Genomic DNA, 22,895 nt, shown 5'->3' with positions numbered 1-22,895 from the left:
GAAAGCAACTCCTTTCGTTATATGCACACGCTCTCTGAGAGAGTTTCTCAGCGCAGTATGAGAGACACACGCGCGACATGAGTGCTTTTTGCCACATACAGTATTTGGGCTTGAACGTTTAAATACACATACCTATGTGTCAAAGTGACCATGTAACAGTCATTTGTCTTAAGTGAACGTTAAAAGTATATTGGATCCGTGCAGTAGGTCTTAAAGTGACAGCATACAAATTACCTGCTGTCATTATTAATGCTAATCAAAAAAAAAAAAGAGAAACTCTCTCACTGCTCTTGACTGAATCACTTTATTAACTTTAATAAGAATAAATATGTATTTAATTTACACAGTACAGACTATGCATTGATTTTTATACATTTGATTACTTAATACATTTTATACAGTATTTCTAGTGCTTGAAGATATTGGTGATAAGAATTATGAAATTTCAATGGTATCAAAAATGTTGATATCATAAAAACCTTATTTAAAAGCAAAAATAACTATAGTGATATATATTGTTAAATATATAAAATTACTCATATAGTGATATATGGTGGTCATATCGCCCACCTCTAACACAAATACGGTTTATTTTTTGTCATGCTCCGAAGTCTCTTATGTTCACCAAGGCTGCAATTATTTGATAAAAAATTCTGAGATTGTGAAATAATATTACAATTTAAAATAACTAGTTTTCTATTTGAATGTAATTTAAAATGTAATTTATTCCTGTGATGCAAAATAATATCTGCATCATTACTCCGGTCTTCAGTGTCACACGTTCTTTCAGAAATTATTCTAATATGCTGATTTTGTGCACAATAAACATTTCTTATTATTACCAATGTTGAAAACAGTTGTTCTGTTTAATATTTTTGTGGAAACAGTGATAATTTTTTTCTTTGATTAATATAAAAGTGAGAAAAAAAAAAAAAAATGCTTCAATCACTGCCTTTCACATTTCCGCATTCTATCTTATTAACAGCTAGGCAGGTTTAAAGCCCAACTTTCAGGTGAGGGACAGAAATACACATGCAGGTTAATCCTGACGACATGCACCTTTCCTGTGGTTGCCTCAGAGCGAGCCTCCCTGCCGATCCGTCCAATAAGACTCAGAAGTTTCTGTCTTACGCGATCACTCTCCACCTCCCAGCTCTGAAAACACACAAGGTAAAGTCAAAAACAGTTCACAATGATGAAAGAGTCCAGAGGAAGATGGAAAAGACCTTCTGTATGAGGACGAAGAGGTGGCTGAGCTGGTCAAAGTTGAACTTGACAGCAGCAGCGGCGATGATGGTGTGGATGTTCTCAATCACAGTGGAGGACTGACCAGCCTGTACACAAAATAGGACACATCAACTTTTTGCTCATATAACTAGACTATATAAACTTAATTTTTACAGCAATTTTATAATAAAAAGCAATATACACAATTTAAATGCAATATAATATAATATAATAATTATATATACTATATATATTTATATATTTAGGCAGACTAAGCATGCAAGGATGACTGAGTTATTGCGTTATTATTTTTTCCTTGTTTTCTTGTGATAACTCAAGATAACTGGATTTGTTTTGATACCTTTTAATATATTAAAATCATGAAAAAAATTATAAGTGATCTTGAGACCAGTGTTATTTTTGGGTCCGTTTACATGACACCATTTTCAACTAAAAACAGAAAACTTTAAATACATTTTGACCCTTCATTTACACCATAACGCCATTTTGGGAGCTGTTGTCCATCATATTTTTGTGTTGTGTAAACGGCCCCTTAGTATCATTGATGTACTAGTAAATTTTAAAAAGTTGCACTCGTGCCACCACCATGATAAGACCAGTCATTTCTCTTGCTAATGAGAAACATCAAGCAGCAAACTACATGAAAGCAGGACGAAACAATGCCTCTCATTTGAGCTGCCCAGCGAATACTGTTTTTGAGTACTTTTTGGATCTGAGAGATCCAGTGAGAAAGTGATTGAATTTGCTGCAGTATTAATAACAACGGTGCAATATCAAGTGAGAAGCAGAATGGAATTTTGTTATAAATCATAGATATCAGAACAAAGTGCTGACGTGGAAACCAGGAGTAACATTCTGCCATGAACAAACAAGATATAGAAGGCTTTTCAGTCCACTAATCACCAACATCCACCAAGGATTTAATGTAGTAACGCTATCTGTAACCATGGTATTGTGCCAGAAATAGTCTAATATTTTTATATTATTCAGGGCAAAAGCGCTCCTTTTATATTCACTGAAGCTGTCAGTCAGTTCAGTATGATACTGTATAAGAACATTTATGCATGGTACATCTAATAAGAGTAGAATGTTTAAATGTTTCCCTTTTTTTTCAAAAAATTTTTTTGCATGTTACTGTTGTTAATAAAGTTAATTTTATCTGCATCTCATCTCAAGCTCAGTACTTTACAGTCACGTGCATTTCTAAGAAATAAACATGTAAGAGTATTAGTAACTGCCCTTAGTACATCAAGTTAAACTAAATGATGAAGTCCTTGTGTTATGAATAAATCTCAAGATTGTTCACAGCTTAATTTCCATCCAGAGAACAATGGAAATGCAGATGGACACCAATTGAAATGCTCTCGATTCATTTCAGTTCATGCAGCTTTGATGGAGCACAGAGTAGATGAATATCTATAAAAGCTTACCTGTATTTTCCATATTTTGGAGAGTTCATCTAATGAGAGTTTACTGCCCAAGAGCTCAATGATTCCCTTTATTCTGTCACAGTACTGGGCCTGGTCAATGTTTCCTACAGCACACAGAGAGAGAGAGAAAAATATTTTACTCATTTTATTAATTCTTAAGACTTCAAAAATCATCACAAATACGTATCGCTTGCTCCATTTCTGCAAATCCATTTAATGAATGAATGACGCATTGCTCTGGTCTTTGTCAACAGCCGCTTGCACCACCTGCTGGTGAGGTTGACTAACAGCAGATGGAGATTATGCTCGGTAATTATGAATTTGAAAAGTGAAATAAAATGGACCGAAAATTGTCTGTCGAATATTATCGGTTGTATTTTTAAACAGAATAAATATTTTGGAAGTGAAATCTGAGAGGTTAATATGGATTATTGAATTTTTAATGAAAATGTGTGTGAATTTTTTTGAATTGATATATTTACATCTTAAATATGATTGAATTTCAGACAAATTTTTTTTACAATGCATTAAAATGCAAGCATTGCAATGCATATTTTTTTAAGTAGTGCAATTCAACAAGCTTTTTTGTTTCAAAAACATTTGGCATTATTTTACTTCCATATTAAACTTAAAATAAATGTTTAAATGTTTTACATTGCACTCAAAAAAAAACTTAAATTAGCACCATTAGAACCCCACAAATGTAACAACCTCTTAAAAGTTATTTATCTGTAAATAATAATAAAAAAAAACATATTTTTGCTTTTAATCTCAGACAAAAACTTCCCTTTTTATCCTCAACTTTACAATCAGTTTTTTATAAATTGCGTTTAGCTTGTTTTTTTTTTAAAGAGCAACCTGAGGACCGCACAAAAGCTTTGAAAAGGAAAAAAAAACAAACAAAATCCTTATGAAAATTAAATACATAAAAAACATCATAAATTCCTTATACATTTAAACAAAAAACAGATGGTTTCCGTCATTCCACAAAAAATAAACATACTGAGGACATTTAGAACAATAAGAGAAAGAGAATAAGAGAGAGAGCACAAGTGAAAGAGAAAGTTGTCAAAGAGGTATAGAAAAATGAAAGTAAAGAAAAAGAGAAAATAAAAGGAAGAACGCAAAGAGAAAGTTAAACCAAATAAAAGGCATTAAAGTGAAAGAGACGAGCAAAAGAGAAAGTGAGGGGATAAAAAAGAAAGTGCCATGAGATATGCAAACAGAACAAAGAGAGAAAAGACAATGAGGTGGTGTTAAATAAAGACAATTGAATAAAGAGATGACACAAATGAGTGGGTGAGGTGAAAAGACTTCAGACACAAAGCAACAGTTTGAGATTCTGGCTTCTGAACAATTTAACACAGAGGATTCGCTCAGTGGGAGCGTCCCGTCCACATACACAAGGCACGTCATAGAGCCATATTTGAGGGACTGTATTCTATGCTTTTGTAGCTTTATATACAGTAGTAGTTTTTTTACCTTCTCTTTGACACTTTTTAAACAGGCTTAAGACATGAATATGTTAATGTCCTCTGTGTGATTGGCTAACCTCTTTGCATATTAAATAAGAGACTACATCCCTGCAAAATGACTGAATATCAAATAAGCATAAATATATAAATGTGGGAAGCTTGGAATTATAAATAATGTCTACATTGTAGACTCAACTCAGGGTTCTTTAAGTATCATTAAAATACCAATTGATTAAGTTTTTTGTAATATTTTTAATTCGATTTTTTATTTTCACTTTAATTTTGAAATTAGTGTTTGCTTTTTTAAATAAGTCTATATTACCATTATTACTTTTTATTTATTGGTTTAGGTTATTCTAGTACTTCAACAAAATAAGCTTTTTTAATATTTTATTTCAGTAAACGTTAATTTTATTTACAATAACAATTATTTATGGGTTTATTTTTAGATAATGACCCTGACTACATTTTATCACAAAACTGTTTTCTTTATTATTTCCCCTGTGTGGTAAAACATGATGAAACCGGAGAAGATTAACAGGCCCGATATGGATTTGATATGAGATTAATTGTTAATATGTTAAACTGGATCAGGGAACTCCTTACCTTCTAAAGCTATTGACAGGACTGAGTTTTCTACAAGCCAATCCAGAAGTCGGTCTGTGTCAATGGCGTTCTTCACAGTCTTGGATACTGTGCTTTCCTCAATGAGTTTCGTGACCTATTAGAGCAAAGAGCCATCAACACAAGGGAAGAACTCAGGCGTGAACTTTAAGCACTAATATGTAGAAAGGAATTTGAACCTCTTTGAGGGAGTTCATCTTGGCACTGAAGTGGGGCGTCTTGAGCATTCGGAGGAGGATGTCCAGCCGAAGGTCATCCACGACGTTCACCAGCTCCCGCTGGAAACGCATGCAGAGCAGCTTGATAGCCGACAAGAGCTCTGGAATACTCACCAAACGCTTTAGAGAGAAAGAGACGTATATAAAAAGAGAGAAGAAACAAGGGAGAGTCAAAGACCATTACTGGAATTTTAAACGGCCAGTTCAACAAAACAGTTCAATGAGCAACATCACATTTTTTACAATCTTTATTCACAACAACACAATTGTTTTCAAACAGGTTTCCCAAGCACTTGCCCATTTGTCATTGGTCAGTAAAGCAGATAGTCCCACCCCAAACTCGCACCATTGGTCAGGTCAATGCTACTGTGTTACTAACTATTTTGATAGTGTAACTGAGCCACAACAGTTAAATTTAGAGGGGGGTTGGAGAGAACAACCCATAAAATATATTTAACATTAAAACAAAATACAACATTTTCAGCTTTAACCCTCTCGAGTCGGCAGTTGCACTGGCACGATCGGATCTCTTTTTTTCTTATCAGTGCCAAAGAGACTCAACTGTCGTTTTTTTATCATTCAGGCAAGTCTTATACATCATTATAATCTGTTAAGTTTCTATTTTTTTTTGTGTACAGTCACAATAAAAACTAAATGTTTTGATTTTTGCAAAATAAAGAAAACAAACATGATGCACGATCTGCAGCCTCTCTCTCAAAGACAGATAGTCTTCAGAAAATGACCTCAAGCCTAGTGAATACTTGTCTCAAAAACATGACACATATGTCTAAAGAAACGCTGAAATGTCAGGTTTTAAACAATGTAAACCAAATCGAAAACAAATATGCTGTGTTTATGTAATCTGGTTGAAAAATGATAGATGTCAGTTTTCGCGAGCCAGTTCATTATGCGCTAATGCGACCATGCCCACGCAGCACGCGCTCTATTGAGATTCAAATACTGAGGTGATCCAGAGTCGACGCCCACACATCAACTCATACAAACACATCAAGTACTGATATAGCCTACTTCAGCTACATCGTTTTGACACGCGTTGAGAAGAAAAGCTCATGAAGAAACCTCATGAAAAGCTGTTAATTTCTTAAAGCAAGGACTGATTGTAAAGTAGGCTTTATTCTGTTAAGTTTATTCAGTTAGCATCTGTGAAAATAAACGCAAAAAGACCGTTTAAATATGAATCCTGCAGCATGTCATACACGCAAGACTGTTTAGACAAGATTTATGTGGCTTGTTTTGGACAGATTCTAACGTGTTTATTGTAAAAGAGCCTGTCACAGCAATAAAGCTTTTATTCACAAATGTCTGCTCAGATGCTATAAATATAGTACCAGTATTAACGTATTTTTCTTCATATTGATGTTTAAATATTATAGCCTAATGTTATTTTTTTAATTTAATAGCAAGGTTTGTTTTATTGAGTTAATATCGAGTTTTGTTGTGTAGAAAGTGATTTTTTTTTGTTTTGTAGAAAGTGAATTGCTTTCTTTAAAGTGAATTTCGTTTTGTATAAATTGTATCTTAATTTTAATGATTTATTATTTAATTTATACAATATAATGTCCTTTGTCCTGCTGCTCTCAGTCACATAGGCCTACCTGAAGCTCATTCATTATGCAGCTCATTATGCAGCTCATTATGCGGGCTATTGTGTTATTTTGTTATCTCATCATTATTCATTAGATATCACGCCTCCTCGCATATGGGCTTTGTGAAGAAAAACTGTCTTACAAATGTTAAATCAGTGTATTGTTTTATGTGAATGAGTAGGCTCAATGATTCTCACATCAGTTTGAAGCAAAAACTTAATGCAAATACACTCATTAGTCAAAAGTCTTGTGAACACATATCTATTGTGTTTTGAGGCCTTAATTTTAAAAAAATGTTTTAGTTTTTTCAAAAATCAACATTTTTCTCTCAAAAATACAAGCATGTACATACATGTTGCTCAGATATATTGGTACCCCAGTTTGTGCTGAATACAGTGTAATTACACTTTGGCCATTGATATGTTTATAAGGAACTGAAAAAAACACAAATGTCAGAGCATGTCAAAACTTCTAAAGGGCCCCAAAACAGCTCAGACTCCTAGGGGTTAAAGCTGTGAAAATCTCACACTGCTGCACACCACACACACAGTGAATAAAGCATGCAGGTTCCTCACCTTGTCTTTCAGGTCTTTCTCCTCCAGGTTCTGCACGTATGTTATCATCTTATGGATGACTGGGTCCAGCATGGGCTACAAAATACAACAACACCAACCACTTTAAGGTAAAGGTCACATGACAGTGTCTTTGAAATTTTGAAATAACCATTGCTCTAAAACATGTTCAATCAAATGTATTATTTTTGATGTAATATATTTTTCAAAACACCACATAATTTCTGTCTTTCTATCTATCTATCTATCTATCTATCTATCTATCTATCTATCTATCTATCTATCTATCTATCTATCTATCTATCTATCTATCTATCTATCTATCTATCTATCTATCTATCTATCTATCTATCTATCTATCTATCTATCTATCTATCTATCTATCTATCTATCTATCTATCTATCTATCTAGTCTGGATTAGATGCATTCTTGACAGTGCTTTTTTTTTTTTTAAATGGTTACTTCTTAAAAACAACTACAACAAAAAAAAACAGCCAAAGATGTTTTACAAAGTAACAATTTAAACAACAGAGATTTTTTTCTTTATTAGCACAACTAGTTTTTCTAAATAAAATAAAAAAAGTTTTCAACTAGTGTAACAAGATATGAAAATACCCAGATAAACTATTAACTGACCAATCAGAATAAAGTATTCTATGGATCCATGTAACAAAGTGAGAACAGATCAGTCGTGGAAACACTCACCTGCACCAGGCTGGAGTTGAGGTATTCTGCACACACACCAAGCGGCTGAACCAGAGCTGATACACACTGAGGAAACACACACAAACACATATTTTTTACTCTGAATATTACCACAAAAACAAATCAGTAATGAAACATCAAATACATATTTCTTCGCCAGTTAAAAGCAAAATGTTTCTCCAAGCTGAAGACATGACAACAAGAGGTGAGACAACTCTTAAAGAGATAGTTTGACAAAAAAAAGAAAATTCAGTCATCATTTATTCACCTTCATGCTTTTCCAAACCTGTACGACACTTTCACCAGTGGCATAAACACAAAATCTCTGCAGATCAACTTTGGTTGTATGGAAAAACACTTTCAGTTCACAATTTCAACATACACATTTAGGGCCCTATCATACAACCGGCGCAATGCGATGGCAGGTGCGACGCAAGTGTTTTTTGCTAGTTTCAGCTCGACGCATCATTTTCACATCCAGCACCACATTGTTTAAATAGCAAATGCACTCACGCACATCTGTTCGCCCATGGGTGTGCTGGTCTGAAAATGAGGTGTGTTTTGAGGCAACTGAAAACGACTGCCCCATTGACCAACAAAAACCTGGTCTAAAGTCAATGGCGCAGTATTTTTTGTGTTAATAAAGGGTGTGTTAGTAATATGCGCCTATAGGCGGGTGCACAACGCGCATACACTCTGCTTATTACACACACAGGGACGCGCAGCAGCACACAAACATTTTTAAATATTAAAAACAAAAGGATTCCTCTCTGGAGAAGTGTTCAGTCTTTTTGCTCGCAAATTCCGCCATGTAAATAGCGAATCTGCCATGGTGCAAGCGCAACAGGCTTTTAAAGGGAATTGGAGATGAGACTCTGATTGGTTTATTGTACGTTACGCCCAAAACACACCCATGACTCATTAAGAGACAAGGGACAACCCTTTTGGACCATCCGTCCTTAAAGGTCCCGTTTTTCGTGTTTTTTTTGAAGCTTTGATTGTGTTTACAGTGTGCAATATAACATGTGTTCATGTTTCGCGTGTAAAAAAACACAGTATTTTTCACACAATTTACTTATCTGTATACTGCTGTTTTCACTGTCCTCAAAACGGCTTGAAAGATTTCCCTGTTCTATGAAGTCCCTCCTTCAGAAACACGTAACGAGTTCTGATTCGACAGCAGCTTAGCGCACGCAGAGCGCACGTTACCGGAAAGGTCAAGCCTCTCAACATAACGGGGATGCATGCGCTCAATGATCTCTAAGTACAGCGTCCCTGGGAAAGCCAAACAAAGGTGACTTGACTCCGGGATGAAAATAACAGCGTCTCGACGACATGGCGACAAACAAACTATACAAACGCAACCGAACGCAACACTTCCTCTTATCCACGCGGGAGCAACATGACCACGCCCCCTTTTCGCGTACTCTTGTGGGCGGAGGTTAGTCGACAAACTGTTCTACTGACGTAATTGAAGCAGGATGTACAGAGATGTAGTCCCAACCGGCCGTTCGCTGTAGGCTTTGAAAGGGAACTTCTGTTAAATAAAACATCTCGCTTGGCATTGAACTTTGAGCTTTATAATTTTACAGGTATTATATATGCTCTAACAGCAACATTACACACTAACTAAAGTTTGAAAAATGGGATCACGAAGAACAGGACCTTTAAACTAGCAAAAGTGGATTCTGACACGCCCTAAGAGCACCTGCGCCATGCGCTCAGATCGTTAAAAAAAAAGAGCCCATGGAGTGACATGGGCCGGTGAGCAAATCCAGTTTTCCATTTTTAGGTGAACTGACCCTTTCATGGTCACTCAGAGGCACCTGATTAAATACTGAGCCATAACTACAAAATCAGGGATTTTTATACAACATTTATACAACATTTCTCTGCTGGCATACATCTCTTTAGAGCTATTTGCCAACAGAGAGTGAGCACAGATGAATCACTCCTCTGTTCATCTAATGACTTCTCATCCATTGGAGAGAGTGAATGAATCAGTCCAGTCAGTGGAGGAAAAAGGCAGCGTCTTTCTCTTGTGTTCTGGCTTTAATTGACTCCTACCCTCACTACGGATTAAATGGTTACTGTAGCAGGGCATCCCTTTATGTCTGAGATTAAAACATGTCTGGCGATGAACCAGCGGAGTTTCCTATACGTGCCACAGCAGGTTGTGTGTGCCCCTGAAAAGAATTTCCCTCCCTACGCTCGCCTCAAACTTCCTGTTCCTGTGTAAAGGCCATTAACATGCAAATCCCAAATCAAAGCATCTTTTCCCTGTCGCCAGCTCTATCTCTCAGCCCTGGCACCCAGATCATGCTAATGCCCACCTTCAAAAGACAAGCGGGCGGAACCAAAAACAAGGCAGCTTCACAGCTCCAAGACAAGGGGGAGCATTTACACACTTGCACTAAATGGGGGAGCGGACACCTCTTCTGCTAAAAATAATGAAGCTGTCAAACATTCTGAGTATCTATCTGTCGGGCTGTCTCAGACCAGATTAGAGCTTTTCAGCCGTTCTTCTTTAATAACAAACAAACAAACACAGATGGTAGGAAAGTTTGAAAAACGAATGAAAAATAAACCAAACCACAGCTAGTTGACCACCCTACCCATCACTACCATCTATCAGTATATCATCCTTTATATAAAACGTTATTAGTTTGTGTTTGACATTATCCCACTAACTCACTTTTTAATGTTTTTCAGACAACTGCATTACCTCAGAGGGCTTGATAAGAAATAGCGTTTAAAGGCAATTCTGTTAGTGCATATCTTAACAACAGGCCTGAATTATCTTTTTTTCTGCCTATAGGAATGTGACATCTCATTCTCCCTCTCATCCCCCTGCTCTCGTCTCTTTCTCACTGTCTGCTGTGTAGGATGCTCTACGTGATGGTGATAAACATCCTGAGCTCTTTAGCGCACATGCTATAATAGAATCTGCCCTCGTTCAACTCTCTCTCTCTGCATCTCACTTATACTGCCTCTCTTCATCCAGACACGTCTTCCTCACTCACTTGCTCTGATGACACATGAATTGGCCATTCATTTCTTTGCCATTCCAATATGCTAACATAATCTCAACCCAAAGATAACACGTCCTGTTCATATCTGGGATATCTAAACTCATAGACTGTGTGAAATTGCAACAAATGTTCCTTTACATTTAAGGTGTGGTATAAGGTTATGTGCCTTGTGCCTTGAAACGCACAGCACCATTCAATGTGTTGACAAAATTTCCAGCAAAACAGGAAGACAGGGTGGGACATATCGATCAGCTCCTCACATTTTTTTAAATAGCCAATAGCATTGTGTTTGTATATCACAACTCGGCCAGAGCCGCTGAGCTCGGTAAAGCCACAGTTTCTTCCTAATCTCTAACCGTTTCTCCTCCTAATCTCCTTCATATCGCTTTAAAATATACCATTCTGTGCAGAATTCAAATGGGTCAGATATGTTTTGTGGTCCGCGCTGACTCGCGCATTTGATCTGCTCTGTGCTATCATGTCTCTGGGCCGGAGCTGGCTGTGTGTGTGCGCGGTCTGCAGTGGTTCATGTGACGTGAAACCAGACCTCATTCGCCCCGATGGAAAGCATATTTACACTGTCTGAATCGTTCCATATCCCCTATATAGGGCAACATGTGCCATTCACCATATAAAAAATAGTAAATGTGTGAACAAGCTGACAGATTTCAGGCACAGCTTCAGCATCTAATTATAATGTAGGGGGCGGGACAGTTTAGATTCTAGAGAGCATTTGATTGGACAGAAAAACTGATGAGAAGCTTAAGTGCAGAGTGGAAGTGAGAGGCTTTAAGTATTGAATGCTTATATCTATACTCTAACAGGCAAATTTTGTCATTGTTTTGGAGCACACTAGCTTATGGACTGTACGGCAAACATATTCATTCATAAAAGCCCAAAAACTTCAAATTTGATTTCATGGGGACTTTGGTCAGGAGTGTGTGACGTTTCCAACACGTGTAAGTGTAAGTTGTAAGTGGTAGACCATTCACAAAAGACTGGGGCATCCGACCAATCAGAGCCGATTAGTTTCAACAAAATAATTTCTATTGCTTGATTCTCGTCATTGTAAAACAAGAAACCGGCAGAATGTTATGACAACGCTCTGACAGTCAATGCAATTTCATTTGTGCCAAGCAAGCCATAAGCCACCATCAATAGACCTTTATCAGTCGGAATTGATTATTGGAAATGCTCGTCGAAGCAGTATTGATTTTTCCGGTTGTGTATATTTTCAATGTGCTGTTAAAACCTAGTTGACTAAACGGCTCTTAAAATGAGCATCCGCAGGATGATTTCAAAATCCGGACAGAGACAGGAGACAGGAGAAGAGATATTTTGATGATTACCGTGTTACAGGATGTTCCAAACTCAAAGGAACTTGTAGTTTTTAATCCAACATAAGCTGATGCTTATAAACATACTGACTATATAACCACACGGTGTCAGTGCTCGTCTAAATAGTGACCACGCCAATCAAAATAAACATATTTATTTTTATTAAATATAAGTAATTATTCTGTCAATTTTCATTGACAATCATTTCCATGTATGTAATTCACAAATGTATGCCATAATTCTTATTTAAAAAATTATATTAAATGCAGTCACGCTGTTATGCGTTACTGTTTAAGATTAATTCAATGTTTTAGCATTGTTACATTTCTTTAAGGCAGTTATATTTCATAAATTATATACGGCTCTTAAAAAAATTAACCATAGTTTTACCAAAAATAAAACAAAAAAACATGGTTATTGTAGTTTAAGGTGCAGTGTGTAGTGTTTATGAACAGAACAGAAATGCATTATAATATACATAACTATGTTTTCAGTGGTGTATAGAGACCTTACATAATTAAATGTTATGTTTTTATTACCTTAGAATGAGCCATTTCTATCTACATACACCGCGGGTCCCCTTACAGTGAAGTCACCATTTCGCGTTGCCGCGCTTCTACAGTAGCCCCAAACGGACAAACTTCTCTACAGAGCACTAGCTACTCTCTGCCGTCTCAGACAACGTCATCTTTGTCATGTGTCGGCCACGATTGCTTCAATATGTACTTCGAATGGGAGGGGTGAGCAGTGGGCGGTTGCAATTCTCGGTCGCAACCTCAACACTAGATGCCGCTAAAATTTACACAGTGCACCTTTAAACCCTGGTAACCACAAAATCAACCATGGTTTTGCTACACTAACCATAGTTTAACCATGGTATTTTTATATGTTTAATATAAAATATGTTTAACATGGTAACCATCAAATCTTAATCAATCCACAAAAAAAACATGGTTACTACATTTTTACTATAATAAAACCATGGTTCATTTTCAAAAGGTTGTTTATCAGTCGAATTCATTTAAAAATGTAAATTCAACAGGTATAAAATATGATCAGTAAGAGAAAAAATAACTGTTAATGAGAAGACGAGCCCTGGACTTTATTATTTAGAATGCACATTTGGATACACTTCGAAATATATTAATTTAATATTGTGTATAATTAAATATATTTATAGGAAAACGTCAGCAGGTTGAAGATATGAGATGTAAACTGCATAGGTCTACTATACACGAACGTACTCCCGTGTATTATTTTAGAAGAAAGACCTTCATCCCGCTGTATCAGTCTCACCCATGCTTTCCTAAATTCTTTTTGTGTCAGGAAATCATGAAATCTGAGGTAAGGGTGTCGTTGTTTAGAATTAGAGCAGCTGGATCGCTGCAGTAACACTGGTGAGAGGACTCAGACATTAGTTTATGATTGTGTTGTGATTCTACCGGAAGCAGTGATTCTACCTATGTGCAATTGAGAAAGTCAGTTCACAAAGGATAATTATTATAATAATACCAACAATTGTCCCATTATTATTGACCTTGGGCATTTGAGGTAAATAATTATAGTGCACGGTCTTACCCCAATCTCTAATTCTTCTTGGTTGAGCTTGCACTGAATTGCTGTGAAGCCTCCCATCTCTCCAAACTGCAGATATAAGAAAGAGTCATACTCAGAGGTATCAAATACCCCATAGATTTTTCTGACGTCTAATGCGAGGTAATATAATATGATTCCTTCCATCAGTGACTGAAGACTGAAGCTCTTACCCGATTCACTAAGTCCACCAGCCAGCCGTGAGGCTCCTAGTCCAATCAGAACACAGAATATGAGTTAAATTTCTTGAAAAAATGTAGTATTTACTTCACTTATGCGAGTATGTTTCTTTGCTAATTATATCATTTTATCTTAGAGAATATAATTAGAAAATTACTCTTTTTTGCATAGCAATTAACAGGCTTCTTACTTGCAGGAATAAAACAACAGTCATTGGCATCATGAAAGTACAATTTCTTAATCATAAACTTGCACATGTGCAAAAGGTATTTCTGAAGAAAGAAAAAAACCCACTGTGCCACTTTTTTCCTAACAACACACGTTCATCTACAAAACCAGTTTTTCTGTCCATTAACTAGGACTTTCATGTCAACCGTCAAGCCAAAAGCACACGCACACACCCATACGTGAACATTTGCAGTACCTTCTGATAGCTGGAGCTGGGAGAAACAGCGAACATGCTGTCCTCTCCAAACACTTCGGCCCAGTTCCTCTGACAGGCCTTCATCCGATTCTTAAAGTGATACTCATTATCGGGGTTAAAAGCCTGTCAGTAAAACAACACCGGGGAAAAAAAGTTAACCCAAAGATAGTCTGACGTAGGGCTATCCATATACTTGCTGGTGATATGAAATAACAAAACACGGACCAATACGTCATTGCACTAGTTTTAATCTTTCAAACTAAGAAATCCTGTAGTTTCCTAGATATACTCAGACATAGTGCAGACAGAGATGTGTTAAAGGTCACCCATTTTTTAAATTCAGACTGAAGGCTGACATTAACCAATCACGGATTGTTTTGTTCCGCATCATGTTTAGGGGCGTGAAAATGTGAAGTCGACATCCCTACGATAACAGACCGAAGTGCATCTAATAAATAATGAATATTAACGAACGTTGTGCAAGTTTACTGCAACAATGGTGCCGTGAACTTCTCAAAATGTTGAAAAGCTTTAGTTGATCCTCATTGTGTCATTGAAGCTCATTGTTACTGTTGTAAACATAACGGCTTAAAGAACGTGAAACACACGTCTCCTGGAAATTATATCAGTAGCAGTCGTAGTATCAGTGATACTAGCCTTCATAAAAAGATGCCAAATATACAGTATTTAAGTTGTTTCTACATTCATTTGTAGAGTAACTGTGAAATTATTACAATATAAAAATATTAAAAATGCAGATTTTTAATTGTGTTAATCATGATTAAATACAGGAAAAAAAATGTGTGATTAATTAGTTAATTTTTTTAATCAACTGACAGCACTAATAATATATATATATATATATATATATATATATATATATATATATATATAAACATTCATTTATATGAACCAATTTAACAAGTAATGTATTTATTATGCAATGTATAATACATATCATTAAAATGTTATGCTTTAATATGTATATTTATTTACAATTTACAGTAATACATATTAATATAATACATTATTTATATATATATATATATATATATATATATATATATATATATATATATATATATATATATATATATATATATATATATATATATATATATATATATATATATATATATATATATATATATATATATATATATATATATATATATATATATATATATATATATATATATATATATATATATATATATATATATATATATATATATATATATATAATGCAGTCGTAGTCCTAGCAGAAGCTAACCATAGTTGCTAGAACGTAAACTCAAAAGGGTATGCGTACCATAGTAAGAACTCCCATGAGGCCAATGGGTATGGGATCCTGTTTGACTCTCTCCGCGACCAGATCCACCAGCAGCATCAGCATGTTATAGATGCCCTCATGAATCTCAGTTCCCCATTTGTGCACCGCACTGGACGTCAGCAACTACAACACCATTTAACATCTGAATTATTCATCTCATCGTCACATCTCGTTATTTATAACACTCTCTAACAAACACCTGGAAGAGCTTGTGCGTTTATATGCCTGCTTATCCAAACACACAAACCTTTTTGAAGGCCTCAGGCATGCAGCGGTCAATGAACCTCTTACAGTTCTCATCTGCATCAGCCAGGCCTGGAGAGAGGAATCATGATTTCAGATGTGACATTTCATCCAGAGTACACAAACAACCAGATATTAAAAAAATCCATAAGAACTTACCCAGTCTGGCCAGGCAGGAGGAGGCGATGAGGCACTTGCCGAGTGATTCCTCTCTCTTGTATGGGATGGACCAGTGATCAGTGAACACTCTACTCTCCAGCTCATACAGATTAGTGGTGGGGAACTCCATACTGTTCCCAGAACAGTTCCCGTTCTCATCATTACTCCTCTATAAGAGAGAGAAAGAGAAATTTTTTCATATATTCTATATTTCATTTATTTACAGCCTTTTAATGCTTTTTTTAACAGGACACGTCGAGAACAAGAAACTATTGGAGAGAGATCCAATCCAGCAATACCAATTTGTAGTGCAAGAGTTTGTGCACTACATACTGAACCACAACGTGGGGTTGTTGAATGCTTGAATCTGATTGGTTGAAGGGATAGTTCACCCAAAAATGAAAATTCTGTCATCATTTACTCACCCTGTATGAGTTTTCCACAAGCTGGAAACAAAAGAAGATATTTTGAAGAATGTTTGTAACCAAGCAGATCCAAGCAACCATTGACTACCATATTTTTTCCCTACTATGGAAGTCAATGGTTGCTTGGATCTGCTTGGTTACATTCTTCAAAATGTCTTCTTTTGTGTTCAACATAATAAAGACATTTCTACAGGTTTGGAACAACTTGAGGGTGAGTAAATGATTGACAGAATTTTCATTTTTGGGTGAACTATCCCTTTGCCGGACGTTTTAAGGTGTGTATCTTCAGGGAAACGCACGACTAAAGTAGATCCAGGCAGGTTTTGACCGCATTACAGTTCCATATCACTTTGCAGAATGATTTTAGTTATTTCAAAAGGTCACAACGACACTTAATTATGTGTTAATCAAGACACACTTTTCAATGACAAGTATGCTGGCCAACTCTATAGGCCTGCATAATACAATCAAATTCAAGCAGCAACACAAAACATTATAAATACCCCAAATTGTTGATATTTTTAGACAATACTTCAGAAATATTAAAAAGGGCTAACAAACATATTAGCCAGATTAATTGATCTGATATTTATTATTTCAGTCTCTTTCTCTTCATTTTAAGAAAGTGTGAGACTGACAGATGTCCTTCAATGCTGTGCGACTACCACATATCTCATTTTAAATGAATTTAATTTATTATCTACGTCATCTGTTTCACATGTATAATTAACGTTGCAATCTGGAACATGGTTGCCCAAGAAACTAGCACAGATTGTTGTTGTTGAGTGCAAAAAGAGATTAGCTTGGCGATTGATTTCTGAGGCTATTTGTGTTCAATTTTCACTGCAATTATATCGCAACTTTAATAGCCAAATATTTCAATGGGTGTTTGATGATTTTCAGCATATGTGATGCAGTAGATTACTGCATTATGGGTCACGGACTCTGCGAACAGGAAACGGTTCTGCCAGGGGAATATTAGTATACAAGACATATGTTTGCCCTTGAGTGAGTGGAATAAGTGAATGTGCAATCAGGTCTGGAAAGACTGAGCGCAGCAGCACAGAGTGAAAGTCACCTTCTCTCTATTTGTTCCTCAGGGGAATGTCAGTTGTCTGTGGCATTCCCAAGAACGGGAAATCTGTGATTTTTTAACTCTGAGAGGGAAAACCATGATCTGATTTAGACCTGGGATTAGGAGTGAAAGCCTCCCTGTGGGCAGGTTCTGAGTTCAAGGGTTAAATTAAGCTTCTTCTGACATGACTGAACTTCAGCTGTTATTATTTACTTATTAAAAAGCCATTATAAAGCAGGTTTAACACTGAGCTCCTACTGAGAGCAGCGACTGTGAAAGATGTTTCACAGGGTATCTACAGGGCTTTAAAATCAAATTTAAGGCTTTTTAAGACCTGCAGAAATAAAATTATTTCCGTATTTGCCTGGGGGGGGGGGGGGGGGGGTCAATGTTTAAGGCAGTGGTGAGGCTACAAAAGGGCCAGGGTTGTACTGACCCATTCAGATTGAGGGCTGGTCCACCAAATCAAATAAGTGTGTGGAAATTAAAAAATAATAATAATAATCGCTTAAATACATGAATTTAGTGGATGTCACTCACAAAATGTATGGCCTTTGGTTTATATTTTGATTATATATATTGGCAAAAAAAAAAAATAAGGCACACAAAGAGTGGTCCCTTTATAATCACAAAAAAAGCAGTCAATTTAAGGCCCCGTCCACACGGAGACGCATTTAGCTGTATACGTGAAAATGTTGTACCATATCAGAGTTTCAACCACACGGATCCGGCATTTAGGGAGCATGAAAGTAAGTAGCAAATGTATTTATTGTTATTTTATTGTGAGATTTTGCCTCACTTCCTACCATTGCTGTACCCCTTCTAGCCACAACTCTTCTTCTCCATTTTTTGTGTATTTCTGTGGGAGAATTACAGCGCCACATACTGGCCTGGCACGTATACTACATCGTTTTGAGTCGGTTTCAGTGCTCTCGTGTGTACGCAGATATTTCTTGAAACGAGAAAGAAAAAAAAAAGATTGGATAGGGAAAGCTCTGGCTTCTTGTGGACGAGGCCTAGATGACCATTTCATTTTCTTCAGCTGTTACTTCAGCGGTTACTAATTAGCTAATTATGATGGGTTGCCGTAGCCTAGAAATCTAGACGCACCCTAACGGCAGAACATTTATTTTGTCGCGACCTGATAGCTGGAAAAACCAAACTCTGGTCAGTCTAATCACAGCATGTGTAGAGTCGGTGGGCGGGCTTAACATAATGACGGCACGCCACGGCAGAGTTGCGAAGGTTCTGCGTGCTACTTGTAAACAAAGAAGCTGACGAACAGTGGTCTTTTGAATTGGCTTTGGCCGCGACTCTGGAAGACTTGGAGTTAAGCTTTTCTTTGAGAAAATAACGGCACTGAAGACATTCTTAAGAAAAGAAGATATGTTCGAAGTTTTGCCTACCGGATACGGCGAAAGTCAATCAACTAAAGTTAGCTCGGCTTCACCTTATTCTTTGCTCTGGTTGGTGGTGGCGCTCATGGCGCTATCCAATTGCATGCAGAGGGAATTTGAAAGACAACCATTTATCCCGCCCCTCGGATTGAGCCCTGTCAATGGTGAGTTTCCCGACCAAACATCTTGATGTGGGTCTGGCTTGTCAGGCTAGGATTGCCGTGAAGATCTTTGAGTTTCTGTGGGTGTTTGACGTAGGATATGATGTTTTTTTCAAATGAAATGGTAAAATCGCTCATGAAGGGACTCAAAGCAGCACTGGAAATAAAATTCCTGCATTCGTGTCCACATTCAGTGAGGCGGCAGATGCAGAGTACCACGCATGATTCAGTGTGTGTGTGTAGTAAATGAAACATTCTCTCACAAGGAGACATGCAGCAAAGTACTACAGAAATGCTGGTATCGTCACATTTTCAAAATTTCAGAAGTACCGGTACTTTTAACACATCCTACCCCACACATTTCTAAATATTTTGAACGCCCATAATTGCATCCCAAATCTTGTGTATTAAATATTTTTTATTTAACCCATTATAATGCACTTTTCACTTTTTCATTTTACATATTGTATATGCATTTTAAATTAAATTGTGTTGTGAATTTTATACTTACTCCTTGAAGGTTACAAATACCATACATATTATGAACAAATCAAGGTCTTATACAGCGATTAAACACGTCCCAAATTTTAGTAACAGGGTTAAAGAAAATAAAAAAAATAAAGGATAATTAACTCTTTCCCAGCCATTGACAGAAATGTCCAGCTTTCCGTGTTTTCACTGTTATATGGTAGGGGTGCAATTGTACATCTTCTGAAAGAGTACTGTTAAAAACACATGTGAAGATGACGCAGAAACAAGTGATACATGTAATAATATGCATATGTAAAATAACGCGATCATTAACATTGAACAGAATGAATATAACTCAAAACTGCCTAATGTTATTGAATGAAATGTCAACCCAGAACGAGCTATAGGACTGTGCAAGCATTAGAGGTGTGGATGGACTCGATCTACTCCATCTATGTTTTGATCATCGTTCGGAATCTTCGTTTTTCTCAGCTTTTTGCTCAACATGTTGCTTTTTTAATGAAACTTACCCAAAACTTTTTTACTGATTCACATTCTAATGTGCACCCTATTAGTGAAAAGTGCCACAACCTCACGTTATTAATGTCGTTGAGGTTCGAATTTACAGCAGTTGTTATGAGATCTCATTACAATCAGAAACATTAAACGGCTGTAGAGGAGCGATTGATTTGTTAAAGATCTGTGCGTTTCTGTTGACGGAGTCTGACAGCTTCTGTGTTCAGGAGAAATAAGAAGCGCTGAGCAATGTGAGAGGAAGAGGCAGCGCTGGGAAAGCAGAAGAGAGGCAACAGGAACAAATTACTTATTCTGTTCTCTGGTGGAGGCAACCACCACCTGCACTGTGAGGATCTCAGAAAGAGACAGAAATAGAGACCACGGAAGTTGAGCTCTGACCTATTTTAACATTCTGATCAAATAAATGTGTTTATTAAAAATATAAAGACCGCTATATATGATCAGAAGACTGGAAAATCTCTATTCCTATCTGAATATTTGAAAACTGTTCTGAGGAGGAAAATATGCTAATTACAACCCACCTAAAATTAATTTGCATATATTTATAGTACATATTAAAACTCTCTTGTGACCTATGTTATTTCAATTATGACAGGAGAAGGTAGCTACTGACACCTGGCTTGTCACCTACATGTCGTCATTTACAGTTGTGGCTGCTGATTTCAAACGACAGTCGCCTCAGGAACTGTTGAGTGTGAAAACATAACCTATGTCATGTGACTTTAAAATTGAGAAACCAAAATTTCAAAGAATAGCAGGGAAGTGGTATTTGTTGTATGTTAACCTACTAACACGGTTTCATATTATGATTATGCCAAAAGATAAAAAGGTGTTCCTTTTTAGTTGCAATTACTGGATAATATTAGAAGAAAATAATGTGGGTAATGTGGTTTCATATTTTTTTTTAAAAATCACCTTTTTGAGCAAAAAGCTGAGAAAATCGCATTTTTGTGAAACTTGTTAATGGTGGGGAAAGAGTTAAGGTGCGTTACATTAGACCGCAAGTGGACTGCGAAGTGGACTTCAAAGGGTACTTCGCCATCTTAAGTGAGATTCCAATCCAAAGGGAGTGAACAAGTTCAGTTTGAAGGGTACTGCGAATGGCGTAGGGAAGAAGGGAACATCAATACATCACTTCACAGGAAGAAGAGAGTGAAAATCACCCAACTGTCATTGCGCGTCACATCACCAGTCTGAACTAACGATGGAGCAGAGCCCCGTTGGAGAGAGTTTTTAAACAGCTCTGCGATGGAGGATTTTACATATGCATTTGAATATTCCTAGTTATTATACAAACTAAAAATGTATTTATGAATGGTTATGGCAAAAACTGTTACATTCGCAGAAATTAAAAGTGTTGAGAAGCAGCTGAGGGCTGTCATTTTTTTTATATTCCCTCAGGAATGTTTACTTCGCAGCTGCGCATTGGAAAGAAAGCGCACAAGATGAGACTGCTACAAAGACCATTGATTAAAAATACATTTATACATAGTTAACCAAATCAAAATGTATTTTCATATTGAATGAAAAGTGCAAATCTGTTCAGAGTTAATTAAATATACAGGTATATGTAAACTAATAGACAATGTTTTGATTATATTTTTTAGATACATACTGTTTTTTGTAAATGTATATGCTTATTTTATGGTTTTAAATTTGAAAGTAAAGTAAAGTATTTATTTATGTTATATCATAATCTGCGCGAGCCCGTTGTTGCCTTTCTTTGATGACCTTGCAGAGCGTTCCAAATAAGCGATTATTGTCAGCGAAGTCCACTTAAACTGATATACCGTGCTCAGGGAGTAGGGAGCAGTGAACACTGCGTAGGGACCCTGTCGAATGGAACGCACCTTTAATGTCAGTCTAGTGACAAATTGGGTCCCCCGAAATCGGGTCTCCTTTAGGACCCCACACAATCCCATTGGTTCAAATTGCTTTTAATAGGTACTCTCTTTAGCGCCTGGTTACAATTCCTACAAATTCATGACCAAGCGGCAACCTCAAACAGTTTCTCTTGAAGCCAATATGGAAGTAACTTAAACTGCAATTCATCGACTGGTCGCTAGGGACAGGCTCCAGAAGGGAGCAGAATCTCATTGAGCCCCATGTTAAAATACCCAACTTTACCGCAGAAAAAAAACATGTTTACAGCCTAGTACAAATTGTGGTTTTGGTCTATACGGCTAATTTTGCCCTTCATGACAACTGTGAGGGGGGTGAATTTTTTTATAACTCATTCGTTTACATTATATAAAGCCTTAAAGTCCTGCATAATTAAGGGCGTGGCCATTTTGAGTGACAGGTGGATAGCCATTTAGGACACTACAGTTAATTTATGTAAGTGAGGATAGCAAAAAAAAGTAAACCGACAAGTAAAGTGACATATTATATCCAAAATTTCTTCATACAGTGACTACCAGTAAAATGTATAAAAATTTGGGACCAAAATTATTCAGAGACTTTGACCTGACCATGTTTTGCTTAAGTGTTTTTACGCGGCTACTATCAAGATGAATTTGTTCTGACACAGTTTATTTTTCTTGTTCGTCATATTTTATTACCGTTTTCTAAACTATAGGGATAACGTGAGAAAATATTGAAGGTGTCTGAATAAATTTTGGTTTGACTGAAAATTCTCAATCATCTT

General features: G+C 36.4%; 1 protein-coding gene across 4 annotated transcripts in view; it reads right to left on the bottom strand.

Annotated features, from left to right (window-relative positions):
• The window catches only part of usp24 (ubiquitin specific peptidase 24), an 80,128-nt gene that overhangs the window by 51,303 nt on the left and 5,930 nt on the right, over positions 1-22,895 (bottom strand). For all 4 annotated transcript variants that reach the window (XM_079830909.1, XM_079830910.1, XM_079830911.1 and 1 more), the window contains exons 2-14: positions 16,183-16,351; positions 16,028-16,095; positions 15,760-15,903; positions 14,448-14,570; positions 14,017-14,052; positions 13,829-13,894; positions 7,881-7,946; positions 7,178-7,252; positions 4,957-5,115; positions 4,760-4,874; positions 2,679-2,782; positions 1,227-1,334; positions 1,060-1,155 (exon numbers count right to left, since the gene is read on the bottom strand). In XM_079830909.1, the coding sequence (XP_079687035.1) occupies positions 1,060-1,155; positions 1,227-1,334; positions 2,679-2,782; positions 4,760-4,874; positions 4,957-5,115; positions 7,178-7,252; positions 7,881-7,946; positions 13,829-13,894; positions 14,017-14,052; positions 14,448-14,570; positions 15,760-15,903; positions 16,028-16,095; positions 16,183-16,351 (1,329 nt within the window). The remainder of the gene's footprint in view (positions 1-1,059; positions 1,156-1,226; positions 1,335-2,678; positions 2,783-4,759; positions 4,875-4,956; positions 5,116-7,177; positions 7,253-7,880; positions 7,947-13,828; positions 13,895-14,016; positions 14,053-14,447; positions 14,571-15,759; positions 15,904-16,027; positions 16,096-16,182; positions 16,352-22,895) is intronic.

This window comes from Gobio gobio (genome assembly GCF_949357685.1).
Source record: "Gobio gobio genome assembly, chromosome: 12".
Lineage (NCBI taxonomy): Eukaryota > Metazoa > Chordata > Actinopteri > Cypriniformes > Gobionidae > Gobio > Gobio gobio.
Note: the sequence above shows the minus strand (reverse complement) of the source record. Positions and strands in the feature narration are given on the sequence as shown.